The 18,126-nt window shown below is 36.9% G+C and overlaps 1 protein-coding gene across 5 annotated transcripts in view; it reads right to left on the bottom strand.

Moving 5' to 3' along the window:
• The window catches only part of CSMD3 (CUB and Sushi multiple domains 3), a 593,532-nt gene that overhangs the window by 405,344 nt on the left and 170,062 nt on the right, over positions 1-18,126 (bottom strand). For all 5 annotated transcript variants that reach the window (XM_064706591.1, XM_064706593.1, XM_064706594.1 and 2 more), the window contains exon 5: positions 981-1,188. In XM_064706591.1, coding sequence (XP_064562661.1) covers positions 981-1,188 — 208 coding nt within the window. The remainder of the gene's footprint in view (positions 1-980; positions 1,189-18,126) is intronic.

Raw genomic sequence — 18,126 nt, 5'->3', positions numbered from 1 at the left:
AGAGATCAAAATTTTACTGGAGACCATAACTGTGATTTATGGGCTTGTATACAACTCCTTTTCTGTGAATCTACAGCTTATTTAAACCAATAAAATAAACAAAAGGATTTGTCATATTGACATGTTTCTTGAGTAGCGTGATGCTGCTGCCATAAAACTACCAGACCAGAAAGCCACAGAATTTATATTTAATGTATAAAATTTATTTTTCCTATTTAATGGAATCTGATCTTGAAAAAGTTATTTAATATTTTATTTCTTGTGCTTGTGTTACAACACCTACATAACATATCTACACTGAGATTAAGAATTGAAGAAGTCAGACTAGCAAAAATATTGTTCCTACTGCTAAGTCAACAAACAAAAAAAACTCTCATTGAAGGTGCTATATTTGTGATAAAACCAGCTCCAAAAAGTACTGCAACTACGTAGCTAAGGGTGTTTTCTCTCACAGATCAGGATGGGTATTTCTAGGTAAGTGTATCACCAACCATTCTCACATTATTTAGAGACCATGCATGCAGTTCTCTGTACAGAAACTCCTCCAGAGACTGCCCATGACCAACAGGTGTGGCCAATGCTAAATCCCCCTAGCTCTGTGCTGAAAGCCTCCATGCCGTTCACTTTCTGACGTTATGGAACTCTGTGAAGGCTTCACCAATCCTTATGAGTGCAACAGTCCATTCCAGTCTGTTTCTAAATATATACATTTTCCCTATAATAATGGTTAAATGGTTAGACACAATGAGGTAAATGAGTCTACAGTGCCCTTCATCTTGATGCTACATCTACACAATATATTTAAAAACCATTTTACAGCTGCAATTGGAATATCAACATTTATGCCATGGTCACAATTATTACTGTGAAGGGTTTTTTTTAGCAAGACTACATATTCACAAAAAGAAAAGTAACAAAAAGATGTATTTTCACATTTCATCATCTTTTTTATCATATTAAAGTTGCAATATTTGACTTACCCTATTGTAGGTGGTTCAGAACCTTCTATTTCCAAATAATCATATTTTTCTTCCATTTGGAAATCTGTAAATATGAGTGAGATAGTATCACCAGGCTCTGCCACAATTGTCCATGTGCAATCTGCATTATTATGATATTCATTAGGAAAGTTGGGGCTTGAGATGATTCCACTTGATCCTCTCATAGTTCCTCCACAAGCATCCTCAGCTGTAAAAAAACAAAACAAAACAAAAAATTAAAATCACCCCTTAAAAATGTATACTTTCTTGCTGAGAATAGAAATTCATTACTGTTTAGGTGAACAATTGCTTAAAATTTTTTTACATGCTTGACTTGGAATTCTGCTCCAAAATTAAGGTGCTAAAATGTAATTGCTTTAAGTTACCAATTACTTAAGGATTATTATACTTGTGCCAGCACATATTTTTATAATCTACTATTTATTAATAAGTATAAATTTTGATTAGCACTGTTTAAATTTACAATAGCATGCAAAAATGTCACTATTTCTTATTTTGCTTTAACCAAAAATGCTTTAATTAATCAACTCAAGCTTAATCTCGATCATAAACAGTCTGACACATGAAGTGCAGCAGCCGCATTATACTGAGAAAAGAAGCATAAAAATCTTACACATTATACACCAATTTTATTGTCATATTTTACTTTAGTGAGTATCTAGTAATAAGGTTTATTCTTGAGAAATCATTTTCTCATTTTCAAACAGCTGATCAATTTTCAAACCAAAGCCATTCATGAGTAATTTCTTAATGTCAGATGCAAGAAGCTTTCACAATTAGGATGTTTACATCAGTGTAATAAGTTTTAATAGATCAAACATTTACAATTTTACCACAGAAATACATTTTTCATGTCATATGAAACTGTGAACTATTTGATCAATTATCACAATGATTTTTTTTGACAGCTCTCTGAAACCAAAATTACTCTGTTTTTTAGCACATGATCTTAGACTGGATATACCAGGCGAACATTGGATATTCACAAAATCAGTTCTAAAAGAATTTATTCCGTCATGAAACAATTCTCAAATTATTGGTGTTCTGTGTCTTCTTTATTAGTAGTATATATATGCCTAATAACTCAAAAATTATTTTTAAGGATCTTATGTTAAAATTATTTCTGTGAGCAAATAAAATTAATTGTAAATTTAGTACTTTGTCTTTCAAAAATGGAAATATCTTTCAAATAACTTGAATGGAAATACCATATTGCATTACTTATTCAGTAATGTTTGGAGCATATTTGAAGGTCGTTTCTGCTCAATTAGAGTGCTAGTATGAATAAAATTTGCCTCAGAGTCTGAAAATCCTGTCAATATTGATGAAAAATGAATGACAAGGATAGGAAACAAAAAAACAACTTTAAGGAGTATAGGATCACAGAATAAAAGTTTAAAGAATTCTGATGCACATAATGGCTCACTTCCAACAGAAAGAAAAAAATTCATGACTCTTTCTTAAAGTAGTTTACAAGTTTAAAATACCAGGTTTACTCCTTTAAAAATTCTGCTAAATTATGCCATGGCCAGATTGAAAAAACAAGACAAAACAAAACAACCAAACACATAGTAAAAACATATTTTAAATTTATTCCTAATAATCAGGCAAAGCAGTTTGAATCCATTAAATATAATAAAACTGAGAAACCTCATCACATCACAGGTTCTGTCCCCATACTGTGAAAGGAATTAAAAAAAAAAAAAAAAAAGAATATAGTGTTTTCCTGCATTACAGACATTCAGAAAAATAATTTTAAATTGCTAATTTACAGTAGCAAACTTCCCTACTGTATTGCAGAATCCATGTTCTGCTTTTCACAAATTAATTACAGAGAAACCTGTCTTAGTTCTGAGAAATACAACAAACTGTTTACTAACAATGTTGCTATAGTATACCAAAACTTAAAAAGTTATTGTGGCACTGTTTAAAAATATAAACAATGCCAATGAGTGTACAGTATATTCTGAGCCACAGTTGTTTAGGAATTTTTCCAAAGTGTGTGGCCCAAACAAATCATCATGGTTTTTATTCTGATTCATGTAGCAAATTTGCTACAAATACAATTAATATCATCTATGTTTAAGTGTTGCATATATAACCAAAAGCACACTCATCTTGGCGTATTGCAAGCATTAAAACAGTAAATAACACAATTACTGTACTGTGATTTTATTTTCCTGTGCCTACAATATAATTTGCTTGGTTCAAGTCTTACGACCAGATCCCCATAGGTAAAAGCTCCCATCTGTGAGAAGACTGAAAAGCATTATGCCCATGCAAATGTTTGGTGCCTTAAATTGTGAAGACAGTGTAAAAAAAGATTTGATTTTCAAGTAAATTGACAAACACTGTTGACAAGAGTTCTACCACTAACTTCATAATGTACAAGACCCTGACAAATAAAAGAAAATGTAGTAATTGTTATTTTGTGCAACCTGCTTTTTAGCACCCCTATTTCTATCACAATTGAAGCAGCATAATTTCTTAGATGTCAGCTATGAAATGTTGCAAATAAAAGAATAACTGGTGCGGGAACATTTATAAAGAGTAACAGTGGCTGATCTTCATCAATGTGCAACAAGCCCAGTCAGGAGATGCGAACAAGGAAGAGAGGGAAGATAATCTTTGCTGTAATTTTGGTGCAGATTCACAACAATCTCCTTCCCTGACTTTCTGTAACTTTCTGAGTTACCTCTAACAAGCTACCAAGGTAGGAGTCCTCAAAGATGCTTAAGTACCTAACCCTCTTTTTCCATGGGAGAAGACAAGCCCTTTCATGGGATTGTCTTTGCTCACAGTATACTTGGTGGCTAAAGCAGCAGGATGGGGAAACCCAGTGTGTGCCTCAAGGACATTTAATCTTGTGGAAAAAATAATCTGTGGCGCAAGTTTTATGTTGCAGGGAGTAAAATAGCAGGAATGACAAGAACCTCTGAAGAATGAATTTTGTGAGGAGCAGAGACTGTGTGGCAGTGACCCAGATCTGGTTGGTGCTGGTGCCCAATCATCAAGTGTGCTGCTTCTCCTGTCATAGGCACCCATCCCGATGAATGGATCCCAAATCATGGACTATATTTGAACATCTGGAGGAGAGGATGAAGTCCATGAAATGGGAAAATGATACCTCTCTGTGAAAGGATGGAAGATAGTAGTTAATGAGAATGGATTTATCTGTTGGTTTTCAAGAGAATTTAAGGATGTAGTTATGTTGTGTATGTGCTGCATGCTTCCACACCCAATGCACACTACGATCACTGCAGTCAAAATGTAGTAGCTAAACAGCAGTAAAGCACCTAAATGCCTTGAAAGAACTGTCTGCATCCCTGTCCTTTTAATTTCCGATTAGCAAAAATGAAGAAAAACACTCACAGAAATTGTAAGAAGACAACACTTCAGTTAAGACTTGATAGAGTCTGACATTGTTCAATTACAATTACATAGCTAATATTTCAAAATCTACTTTTAAAATTCATACTCCATACTTTCAAATTAAACTGAATTGGTCATGTACTGGGAAATTTTATCCAATAGCAATCTTGCAAATGTGATATGAAGGCATAAATGCAAAACATACACTTACTGCCAATATGTCATTTTTCCCAACATATTTCTCTGATCTTAACCATATGCTGAAAGGGGAACCTTGTTCAAAGTGATATGCAAGAGGGGACTTGGCATTAAAAAGCTTTTCAAGGTATTATGAATTTAAATTAAGATCTCTGTTTGAATATGCATAAGGGCTCTTGTGCAGAGGGAGTATCACTGATATCATGATGGGTGATGATTACGAAAGTAATGTTTTGGGAGTTTGGTTTTTGTTTTTCTTTATGTTGGCATAGATTGTTTCTATTTATGTTCATAGATACCTGCAGTTTCTTATCTCTCTTCCTTTTTTTTTGCTTTTACAATCTTATGATTAAATGCACATTAAAAAGAAGGAAACAAAAAGTGGAATATCTACAACTTCAAATAATCTCCAGTGAAATCTGATTTCATAAAATTTTATCTTTTTTTAATTCCTGTTTTTCTGTTCACCATTCACTTTTCATAATAAATTTTGAAAATATATTTCTCTAGTTATGTCTTATTTAATTTCCTGCTTATTCTTGTAGCTTTCAGTGATGCAATAATGTTACATAAATATTGAATAGTAAAATGGATGATCAAAGACAGGCAATGTCATCAGTGATTTATATAACATGCAAATTTGTGGATTTCATTGAGAATTCAATGAGATTGTATGGTAGATCAAGCTTTAATCTGGTATATACAATGTATCACATCATCTTATCTATCTAGATATTTATAGCAAACTAAACAGTTACATTTTCCACACATCCTATACTGCCTTCACAAAAAAAAAACCAGCTTCAATTTAGTTTCTTATTCTGTTTCTTCATTGGCTGTGCTACAGTTGGCAGAATAGAAACTATACAGGCTAAAGTGAAAAGCACCTTAAAAACTTAAACTCAGTTTTAAAAACTGTAGTATTATAGTCTGATTATGAAACTTGCTAATGAGCACAGTAATAGATTACATAGGCACAAAAATGTCTTTAGGAAGCTCTATAGGCAATTCCAGTTCCCTCTGCTTCCTCCTTTGCACAAACACTTACTGCTTTTGTTTCCTGCCCACTTTTCTTGGAGAGTCTCTATATGTCTATTGCAGAACTCCAGCAGTGCCCACTGTTTTGCTGTGGCTCTGTGATTTTAATTATGCAATTCATCTCTGATCACAGGTAAATTTGCAATTCTTGGGCTTCTTGTGCCATATTTGCTTGCGTATAGACACTTGAGAGCTGTTTCTGGTCACCCCACTTCATCAAAAAGAGTGCAAGAAAATCCCTCATCCGTCTGTTCTGTGTGTACTCTGATCCTCTGCTCCTCAATAAGCCTTCAAGCTTTGGTAAACAACCACAAAAACCCAGTGGACATAAGTCAAAGACCTTATCATTAAGTTAGCAAGATCTAGTTCTGCTAAATAAAAACTAGCTCTTCAATTTAGTCTCAATAATGTAATGTTTAGAGTCAGAGATTAAAAGAATGGATCTGTACAGTATAGAGACCAGTTCTATAGTATAATGTATATTACATTTATGTTATAAAATATTTGGATACATCCTAGAAATTCCAAAATAGAATGCAAGATAGATATATAAATATATAATATCTGAGCAACATTTATATGTTGACTTTTTCTACAAATCTTTAGTAATGAAAATATTTCAGCCTTTCCTCATAATTTATGCACAAAGAATAACCCTACAGATTCCAGAAATTGAAATATAAAGATTGAAAAGCAACCATCAACTGAAAATCTTTCGGGATAGCTTTGCAGACAATTTTTCGTCTTTGACTTACATAAAGTAAGTAAGTCCCTCTACTCCAGCTTTTGAGTAGAGGGACATAAAACAGTTCTTGAGGACAAATGGAAGTCTTATTTTCTGTGTTGATTTGTAAAACTCACAGATTTTAAATTCCAGATAAACACAGTGATGACTATAAATTGACATGATTCACATCCTCAAATCTCTCACTTTGCACTTTTGTGCTCTATACCAGTAAAATTACACAGATTTGACAGCCAGCAGAAAATAAAAAAAAATCAAATGATGCATCTGTAGCTACAGAGGTGAGGAGTTTAAATGGTGCTTGAACATAGGTTAAATGGAATGAATTGCCTTCCCACCTACCACCACTGAGATAGAGCCACAAAAACGAGGTATGCGAGGGGAAAACACTGCAATAGCCACACAGCCTGTGCCTGCCTGGAGGCCTGGATTGGGCAACAGGGGGTGAGGAAGGCGGCCACGCACGGCTCAGGCCCGGCACAGCCCCACCAGGGAAGTGGCCTGGCCATGCTGAGGGCAGCGGACACCAAGGGCAGCAAGGGCACAGCAGAGAAGCAGACTAGGGCACCAAGGGCACCAAGGACAGCAGGGGAGGCACAGCCGGGCACCAAGGGCACAGAGGGTGACAGCGGAGACACAACGAGGCACCAAGGTCACCGAGGGTGGCAGAGGAGGCACAGAAGGGCACCCAGGATGCCAAGGATAGCAGGGGAGGCAGACTAGGGCACCAAGAGCACCGAGGGCAGCAGGGGAGGCACAGCGGGGTATGAAGGGCACCAAGGGCAGCAGGGAGGCAGAGCAGGGCACCAAGGGCACTGAGGGTGACAGGGGAGGCTCAGCGGGGCACCAAGAGCTCCAAGGGCAGCAGGGGCAGCTCAGAGGGGCCCCACAGGCAACAAGGGCAGCAGGGGAGGCAGAGCAGGAGGCAGGGCACCAAGGGCACAAATGGCAGCAGGGGAGGCAGAGCAGGGCACCAAGGGCACAAATGGCAGCAGGGGAGGCTCAGTCAAGCACCAAGGGCACCAAGAGCAGCAGGGGAGGCTCAGTGGGGCACCAAGGGCACCAAGGGTGGCAGGGAGGCTCAGCGGGGCACCAAGGGCAGCAGGGGAGGTACAGCTGGGCATGAAGGACACCAAGGGCAGCAGAGAAGGCACAGGGGGGCATCAAGGGCACCAAAGGCAGCAGGGGAAGACAATTCTATGAGGACACAGCAAAGGATGAGGGATAAAGGGGAGCTGTGGGCACAGGTCAATGGCCTAAGGAAGGTGAGGTGCGGCAGGAGTGAGGGGAAGGGACAGATGGAGAGACAGAGCCAAGGTGAAAGCAGAGGAAATCACTGTTCTCTAAGTGCTTAAGTGCTCTAACATCTTGACTAAACGCTTTTGTTACTTGGCAATAAATAAAAGTTCAATGATATCCTCAGAGTTACCCCTTTTTCTCCAAGGGAACGTCATGTTATGGATGTTATTTAGGCAAGTTGGGCTCTTCTGTATTGCTAAGAAAAGTAACTGCTTTCTAGTCAATGGTGCACAGAGGTCTCATTTATTGTTGTTTATTCTTAAAGAAGGAAGGAAGCATTTAAACACAAGTAAAGTCTTGGCACATAAAGCCAATACTTTGTCTTTTTTAAAAAACAAAACAAAACACAAAGAAAAAACCAAAACAAACAAATAAACAAACAACAACAACACAAAATTAAAAGAAAAAGCCCCAAAGGGTGCAGCCTCCTGAAATCTTACCTATATATTTGGTTAAAAATGTACATAGAATTGTTTTTTAAATTTTCTGTTTTAGTAGACCAGGACGTGAATTAGTGGATTAATTCATAAGATTTTTTTAACAAAAATAACCAGTCTGTATATCAGTCAACTGTGCCTTTACTGCTGTCTTCCGACAAAAAAATTAATTACAGTTTTTTCTCACATAAAATGAGCTTTGGGAAAAGATTAGTGTTTTTATTGCTTGCGAACCAAGATAATTTAAATTAAAATATTTGGGCAGGCCTTGTATGAATATAAGATCAACAGAAAAATATATAAAGATTTCTTGATGATCAAACTGTTTCCTATTGCTTTGTGAAACAATAAAGCTTAGAAGCTCTGCAGCATTAAGATACTAATTTAGATTTCATGGTTCTCAACCCTGATATTTACTCTGAGTTGCTGAGGGGCAGAAGGCATAAGAGTAAATTCATTAAAATGGAATAAAGAGAAAAGTAGAAAATACTTTAGTTGATTGCTTCAACAAAGAAAAGGAAAAAAAACCCTATAAGTAAATACATCAATTCATCAACTTGAAATTCAACTATTTTTTATTTCTCATTATTTTTAATTTCTACAGGGAAAAACATTTTTTACTATGATTTATAAATGTAATTTTGTCTTTAAAACTTGTCTTGTCTTTAAACCAAGCCTGAAAAATGTGAAAGATGATAAATAACATAATACTTGAGATTTTAGAAATTACTGATGATCTCATGGATTTTGTTGGGTTTTCTTTTTTTCTTGAGAGAAACTACATCAAAGTATGTACTTGGCAGTGGCTGATTTTTACACCTGGTTTTGCAGTTTTGCCTCTGAACCACAGAAAAAACAGAATTAAATTATTGTAATTTAAAACCAAATATTTATGGAAATATATAAAATAATGGCAATGTTGTGTTTTAACCCCCCTGGCAACAAAGCACAGCACATCCACTCACTCCAAACGAGTAACTAAGTATTTGAAGTGTAATTTCTTTTATTTATCTGTTTATATTTTACTGCATAAAAGAAGTTTGTTTCTATTCTGTGAAAATCACGTCATGGTAGAGTCAGGAAGAGGGCTGAATCCTAACCAGAGCACCCAGTGTCATCTGACAGACAGCGCATGCAGAGAGGAAGAGTTAGCAATTCCTTTGGCATCAATTTGCACCTCTTGGTTTGGAGGAACTTCTCAGGAGAAGAGTGTAGCAGGCAGGATGTGAAAGCCATCAAGAAAAATGGCACAAATGAACATTGTAGGGTGTTAGTGTGGCAAGATGTGGTATCAGGAGGCTGCAGAAGTGGTCTCTAGATGTCAGGGGCTGTCCCCATGGAGCCAGTTCCAGGATGCTCCAAGATGGAGCTCCACCACTGTAAAGCTGAGGCAATTAGCAGTATTGGTGGTGCCTCTGTGGTAACATATTTAAGAAGAGGAGAAAATGCTGTACAGCAGCAGACAGAGGGAGACAGAGAGAGAGGAGGAGGTGTAAGAAAAATGAGATTCAAACTTGAAGACACCAAGTCTAGTGAAGAAGAAGAAGGTATCATAGGCTACAAGTGCAAAAGTTCCCCTGTACCTGGTGAAGAAGACCGTGGTGATACAGGCTATTTGGAGCTTATGTTTGCCTGGAGAGGGTGTGAAACTTACAGCCTTGGAAATAACTGCCTTTAAAGTCAGACTTGAGAGGTCTGTTAAATTTGATAACCTCTTGTGGTCCTGAAATATGTTCTCCTATCATTCAATATAGTTCTCCTATGAAAGCTTCAAGATAGAAACATAACATCCAAGCAAATTGAAAAACTAAAACAGTGAAGAACTTTTATTATTTGAATTCACTTAATATTTTTTTAAATTTTCCTGCACATAATCTAGTAGAACACCTAGAGCAAGAACAGGAGAAAGAGAATACTTCCTTTGTTTTATTTTCAACTCTCTTGACCTGATTAAAAGTTGTATTTTTTTTCCTCAGAACCGGTGCATTATTTTAAGTTTTGCACCATTCAATGGAGAATGGATTTCAATGCGTACATCTTCAGTTATTTTTATCTTAGCTTTAAAAATGTTGGCATGAGACCACTTCAGTGTCTAAACCATCAAGCAAGATTTCATACTAATTTTTCTGTATTACATTCAGTATAGGGCTTTAGAGGCATAAGAGGCTATCATAACTTTCATTGTCTAGTCCTGTGAACCTTCTGGCCTAATGACAGCTGGATTACAAGGAGCATGGATCTTAAAATAATTTACCTTTATGAACTGAAGAAAAATGCAAATGTTCATCAAAATTTCTTCCTAAAATGTGCAATTCCATATGCTCATTTTTGTAAAACCTCTAAACTACAGGCTGTATTCTTACCCAGCACGGTGCAAAATGAGAAGCACAATTTCTGTGGCATATTTGAGATCTCTTTACTTCTGTAAACTTACATTTCTACAAGAATTTGTGTTGTATTGCATCATAAAATACCTAAATGATGGCAAAATGTTTCAGAGTCAATAAGGTTTCAGAGTCAAGATTTCTGCAGTTGCTTAATTATTCAGAGACTTTAGAATTCAGCGCTCCTGAATGTGAGCTATGACTGATGCTTCACCAGAAGAGAGAAGCAGGACTTAACCTCTTCTGAAGACATTTTCTCAGCCAATTTATGACTGCTTTGGCAGCTCTGTAACCTTATTTGCCAAAATTTATCAAACTTAAATTAAGTCTGCCTGCATTTGAAAAGTTCACAGAGACATTCAAATTTGGAAAACTAAAATCAGAACTGGAAGGAAAAGATTTTTACACCACAGAAGCATTTAGAAATAGGAGTTTCAGTGTTCTGCTTGAGTGATGAACAAAGTTTTTGAAGTAGAAGTTGAATATATCTTCTTCACTTTAGCCAGTAACACTCTCATAGACAAACTGATAAAGTATGGGGTAGTGACGAGTCTGTGATGTGTGTTGAAAAGTGACTGAGGAGCTGGGAGGTGAAATGCATGAAGGGTGGTGAAATGCAAAAAGCAGCATAATGTCCAGACAGAGACCAGTTCCCTTGCACCTGGAGTACTGAATCCAGGGATAGCTCCCCAGTATGAGAGACATGGACAGAGAGAGTCCCACAAAGAGGAAAATTATTCAGGGACTGGAGTTCCAGACATACCAGGGAATCTGAGAGTGCATATTCAGCCTGGGGTAGAGAAGGTTCAAGGGGGATCATCAGTGCTTATAAATACTTGACAGGGAAGTAAAGAAGATGGAGACAGACTCTTTTCAATAGTACAAAGAGAAATAACAAGAAAATTTGGCATAAATTGAAATAAAAGTAATACAGTTCAAACTTAGAGTTCAAACCGTAAGGTTGATTGAATACTCAAACAGTTTGTTCAGGGAGGCTGTGGGATCTCTATCGCAAGATACTCAAAATTCAATTGGACATGGCTCTGATCACCCCACTCCAGGTGGCCTTGCTCTCAGTGGGGGGACTTGAACTAGATTATATTCAGAGGTGCCTCCCAGCCTCAGATACTGTCTTTGTGATTCTGGGAACACTGTGCTCTCTCCTAGGTCAAGAACTGAGTACAGTGCAGACTGCAGAAAGCCATGGAAACCAGGATATTGTAAAAACAAATTGATTGTCACAAGTCTTGACATTAGCCACAGATCGACAACTTTCAGACCAATACCAGAAAATAGAGGAAAGGTTCATAACGTGGGTGGCTGTGGACAGATATGATTTCCTGCAAAGACTCTTGCCTGTAGAGATGTGCTGGAAATGTTTTAATTCACCCATACGAAATTGCATCAAAGAAAAGTGCCCATAGTGGAACTGCTGTGTGTTGAAGCCCAGCCACTGCACAACACCAGCACGGAGTGGCTGGAAGGACTATTGGCATCTGTGGATGTAGCCAACATCCACTCTGGAGTGGTGATCATAATGTACATCAGTGTGAGTAAGGTAAAAGCTTTACCCTGACACATCTGTTTCCTCTGATCTACCTAAAAGACTGAGCTCTGGCAAGTACCTTTTTCAGTATTCCTTTCCTGACATGAGAAATTTCACAGTGAATATATGCACATACACGCACACATACACACACACATACACACACACACACATACACACACACACACACACATACACACACACACATACACACACACATACACACACACACACACATACACACACACACACATACACACACATACACATACAAACACACACACACATACACACACACACACACACATACACACACACATACACATACACATACACACATACACACACACATACACACACACATACGCATACACACACACATACACATACACACGCACATACATATTTTTTAGTATCTGTATTTTTGTCCCTTCAACATTAATCAAAAAAGTTATACATAACAGTTCTTTTAAAAAGCCTTGAATTTAGAGCCATTGAGGCCTACAATATATGTCCTTCTTACTTTACACATCATTGAGTCAACAGGTAGTCATGGCATCTTTGGAGCCATTCTGGTTTATGATAGAAATCCAAAGCATTAAAGATGTGTGCTAGAAGTCATTCTAGATCTTTTTCCTGGAAAATCATAATGCATGTCTAATAGTCAATTTAAAATCTCAGGTTGATGTCCATTTTACTGCTTCAGATTTAAAACATTATTCAAATCATGGTCCAAATGTTCATCTTTTATTTTCATTAGCTTGATCTCAGCTTTTGAAAACTTCAAAGATTCAATTGCCAGGACTTAAAACATATGCAACATCTTGTGATATTGACCTTGTGAAAAAAAGCAATGTAACAGAACTGGGCTAATCATAAATTTAAAAATCCCCATACATCTTTTTAGTACCGTTTTCAAATAAGGATGTTGCAATACATTTGTTGATATTAAGAGTCACAGCACTCTGAATGACTACAGCTGTTACAGACACTTCCCAAAATGAAATAGAGATGAGTTGAAGAGCAGGTATTTAGAGATGCAGCAATCTCACAATTAAAACTCTGAGGTCCCTGATGACAGACCTTGTAGTAGACCACCTTGCTAAAATCAGAATTCTGAAAAAGGTTCTCTTTATTGCCATATTCATCCTTTCTTCCCCTATTAACTCTCTAGCAGGATATAGACTCAAGTAATTGATTTATTTGGAAGGGGCCTTAATCATCATCTTGCTGCAACCCCTCTCCTACTGGCAGGGACACCTCCAAAATACAAGACATGGAAGTATTTTGTTTTATAAATTCTATCTAACTAAGTTTAAAACTTTGCCAAAATTTGAAAAAATAGCTGAATATATATGCTCTCCTGATAAAGGCAGTTAAAATCAGTATCTTGATATTATTTGTGATAAATATTTATTGGTAGCATGTTGAAAATGAAATATCATATTACAATGGCATCGTGCTATTGAAGTGCCTAGACAAAATAAATATCAAAAGGAAATCACTATGAACATCTTGTCTCAATATAAGCAACTTCATACTCTGACTCCTGTAGTTTGAGCTGAGGTCTATTACGAGCATAAATTTAAGTGCACTAATCAAGATATAATTATTTGCTTGACGTCCAGCTAAAAGCACTAGAACTGTGTAGCCAATCTAGCAGCATAACCAGTAGTACCTAAGCATTTTTGTGATGTTGTATCACCACAGAGAGACACAATACCCAAGAGGCTTTGAGAAGTATGTGAGTGGTTCACCCAAGGGACAAGGTTGTTTGTAGCTGCTCATATGAGACATCCTTATAAAAAACCTGCAATGGGCTGTCCTGTCCAGTCTATTATATTAGAATTGCTGTCAAGGACAGGTTTTCAAGACCCTACACCCTGCTAAATGCATGTGGACATATTTATGTACATTCACTTGCAACACTTCTCATCCAATACTTGGTAGATCACACTGTTTATGAAGATGGTGCCATGTTATGTGCATTGCTGGATTGATTTGTAATTCCATCTAGACCAATGGCATTACACAGGATTTACTAAAGCAATGTTTTTACTCAGAAAAAGAAGGTATTTAGAGATAAAATGAGGAAAAATCTGAGTTCAGCAGACCAAATTTCTATCAAAAGAATTTTAAAATATTAATTCTAAAATGAGTTGGCTTTTAATGTCATGCTGACATAAGGCAAATACTGTTTATGTGTCTGGGCACCTTCAGTGAAGTAACAGCACAGAAAATCAACAAGAAAATACAAATTGGCTGAGGAACCTCGTGCAATTAATTGGCTGCAAAAGTATTTGCATCAAGAATTTGACAATTCTCAAAGCACACAATGTAAAAATACAGTAATAAAACGCATAATGTGCTATTTTCATCGTGATGACAGTGTAACAGATAGAATCAAAGAAAAACACATTCCTTACATTATAGCATAGACTACCTGAAAGTTAAATAATTCAACAACAGCATAAATTATTGTCATATAAATTAAACATTATGCTTAGGAGAACACAGTGCATATGATTACTAGTATAGCAAAATGCAAAAGAAGCCCTGAACTGCACTGTTGAAACTTGATGCTGAATTGACTGTACAATCACTAAGAATTTCAGTTTGTCTGCTTTCTTCTCCAGCACCTCTTGAATCTATAGCTAGGCTTTTAGCAAATTTAGCAGTAGTAACACATTCTGAAAAACTCTGCTAAAATTTTCATGAAAACAGGCAGCTAGATAGATGTAAATTACTAGTCCCTTTGCAGGATTCACACAATGGAGAGCAAATACAATCATATTATTGGACAATGAAAATTCACAGAAGGGAAAGGACTAGAAAGCCAATTTTTTTTTTTTTTTTTTACTGCTGACCTCCTCAGAAAATACAGATTTTCACCTTGTTGTTTTTCTTTGCTTGTTTTTGAAGGGTTAGATAGAAGTCTGAAGATTGCTGAGTAATTTCATTACTTTAGATTTTAAATGTTAAAAAAACCATTGATACTTGCGACTCTATTATTTACTTTTTTAATATTTTCTAAACTGATGTGGTTTCTACAAGTGATTGTATTTCGTATTTCTCTGTATCTACAATAACCTCTGCTAAATGAGGATCAGTCCTAGAAACACAGAGCGGTTGGGTTTGAATAGGTCTTAAAGATAATCTAGTTCCAATCCCCCTTCCACGAGCAGGGGCACCTTCCAACCTGGGCTTATACACCTCTAGGGATGGGACATCCACAAATTCTTTGGGCAACCTGTTGCAGAGCCTCACCAACCTCACAGTAAAGAATTTCTTTCTAATATCTCATCTAAGCCTACCCTCCTTCAGCTTAATGCCATCCCCTATTGTCCTACCACTACACTCCCTTGTGGAAAGCCTCTCTCTAGCTTTCTTTTCGTAGTCACCTTCTAGGTACTGAAGGCCTACCAAAATTATTACTATTTTTGAAGCCATGTTCTATTTACTTCCTACTCTACTCTCTAATTCAGAAATTCCCTATACTTCCACAGAAATTACTAAAAATTAAGATCAGAAAGTTACACTTTTGAAATATTAAAACTTGTAGAAAATAAAAAGTACAGTTTTCAGTCTGTGGCATACAATTTCAAAAATTATAAAATAAGAAATATAATTATAAAATAATAAAATATGATTATAGTAAATTACCTGAAAAATAATATCACGAGAATATAAACACATATAGCAGGTCACTATAGTGTTTATGTAAATATATATTTATATATTTTATTGGTTAATGTGTTTTTATATGTATAAATAATGTACTCAGAACAATATCTTTATTATTTGAAATACACATGTGAAAAACTTACAAGACCATAGTTAGAATTTTTTAGTAAATATATAACATTCATTGAAAATGCAGCAAATTTACAAAGTTTATCTTTTTTTTAGTTTCTTTTTGAGAAAATGCTATACTCTAATGAATGAATTTTTCCCTTGCCTCTTTGATGCAATTAGATTACTTGCCATTCAATCTGTTAATTTGTGGTCAAGATAATGTTCATGTTTGTTCTCCTGACACAGTAAAAATCTTTATTTCAGTTCAACAAAGGGAAATGTACCATTTTTGGCAGAACACAGTACAGTGGTAATTGATAAATGAAGAGCAGCAGCCTCTAAATATGATCATACACTGTTTAAAAAGGAAACAAAAAAGAGAAAATAAAATACAGACTAATTCATATTCAAAAATTGGGTTGTTTATTTCTCAAACCAGAGGCATATGCATTCAAGGAAACATAAAACTTGTTTTTGCCATGGAGAAATTTGTTTCCAGTTGTATATATTTATATCCCTTTGTGCACCCTGTCCATTCCCCCAGATTTGACCTTCTCATTTGGTCCTTTAACAATACCCCATAATCACTGTATTGTTCTTACTGACTATTTTATCTTCTGTGCCATATTTGGATTGCAGTGACTTTTTTTCTCAAAATCTTCTTGCCTGCTGTATCTTCTGTTCTCTCATATTTCTTATTCAAAGTCTGGTACTTCAGGTTAGGTTTTTCCTGCAATTTCTTTCACTTTGCATTTGCAGTATTCACTTAATATATGGAACTGGAAATCTCATCTAATTTTCATATATGTATACACTAGACTTCTGTATTTGAGCTAGTCACCTTAGGCTCTTTCATAATCATTTATGAGAAATAGTCACTTTTACAGTGCATCATATTGAAAGACCAGTATGAGTGTAAAGGGTCTGAATGACAAGGTTTTAGAACAAGGTGGGCTACAAGGATGGCTTCTGTGAGAAGCTCCTGGAAGCTTCCCCTGTACCTGACAGAGCTAATGCCTGCTGGCTCCAATGGTTTTTCAAGGATGAGCCCATTACTGACAGCGATAGCATCTTTGGGATAATGTATTCAAGAAAGGCATAAAAACTGCAATTTTAGCTGGAGAAAGGTATGGGATCATGAGGGAAATGGCCCTGCACACACCAAGGTCAGTTAAAAGAAGGGGGAGAAAATGCTTCAGACACCACAGCAGAGCTCTCTTGCAATCTGTGGTGAAGACCATGATCAGGCAGGCTGGACCTCATGGAGGTCCCAAGTGGAGCAGATACTCACCTGCAGCCTCTGGAGAACCTCATGTGGCAGCAGGTAGGTGCACCTGAAGGAGACTTGGCTCCATGGGAACTGTACTGAAGTAGGCTCCTGGCAGAACCTGTGGAGATCCCCACACTGGAGCAGATTTGCTGTTAGGACTTGTGATCCCATGGGATATCCCACACTACAACAGTCTGTTCCTGAAGAACTGCACCCCATGGAAGAGATCTGTGGTGGAGCAGTTCATGAAGAACTTCAGCCTGTGTGAATGACTCAGTCTGGAGAACTTTTTTGAGGGCTCTCTCCCATGGGAAGGATTTCACCCTGGAGCAGAGGAAGAGTCTGAGGAGTCCTGCCCATGAGGAGGAAGGAATGGCAGAGACAATGTGTGATGAACTGGCATCGACCCCCATTCTGTGCCATCCCTGCACTGTTTTGGTGGAGGAGGTAGAAAAAATCTTGAGTAAAGTTAGGCCCAGGAAGAAGGGATGGGTGGGGGGAAAGTGTTTTAACATTTGATTTTATTTCTCATTATTCTACTCAGATTTCATTGGTAATAATTTCCCCAAGCTGAGGCTATTTTGCCCATGACAGTAATCCTGAGTGATCTCTCCCTGTTCTTATCTGAATCTATAAGCTTTTTGTTAGATTTCCTCTCACCTGCCCATCTGAGAAGGGAGAATGATCGAGCCAAGGTCAGCCCAACACAACAGGAAAGACAGTGTACTGGACTGAGTCAAGTTGAAGGCTGCCACAGTGATTTGGGAGCTGGAGCATATGACTAGAGGAGAAGCTGAAAAAAATAGATATGTTCAGGTTGGAGAAAAGAAAATATATAGGGCACCTTACTGTTGTCTTCAGCTTCCTAATAGAAAGGTACTGAGAACATGGAGCCAGTTTCTTCTGAAAGGTAAATAGCAGAAAGGACAAGAGAGAATGAACATAAACTGAAACATGAAATTCAGATTCAATGTAAGGTTTAAGAAATTTTCCATGATTGAGGTCAGACACTGGAACTAGGGCCCAGAGACAGTCTCTATA

This window comes from Zonotrichia leucophrys, chromosome 2 (assembly GCF_028769735.1).
Source record: "Zonotrichia leucophrys gambelii isolate GWCS_2022_RI chromosome 2, RI_Zleu_2.0, whole genome shotgun sequence".
NCBI lineage: Eukaryota > Metazoa > Chordata > Aves > Passeriformes > Passerellidae > Zonotrichia > Zonotrichia leucophrys.
This window is presented reverse-complemented; position numbering and strand designations above follow the sequence as displayed.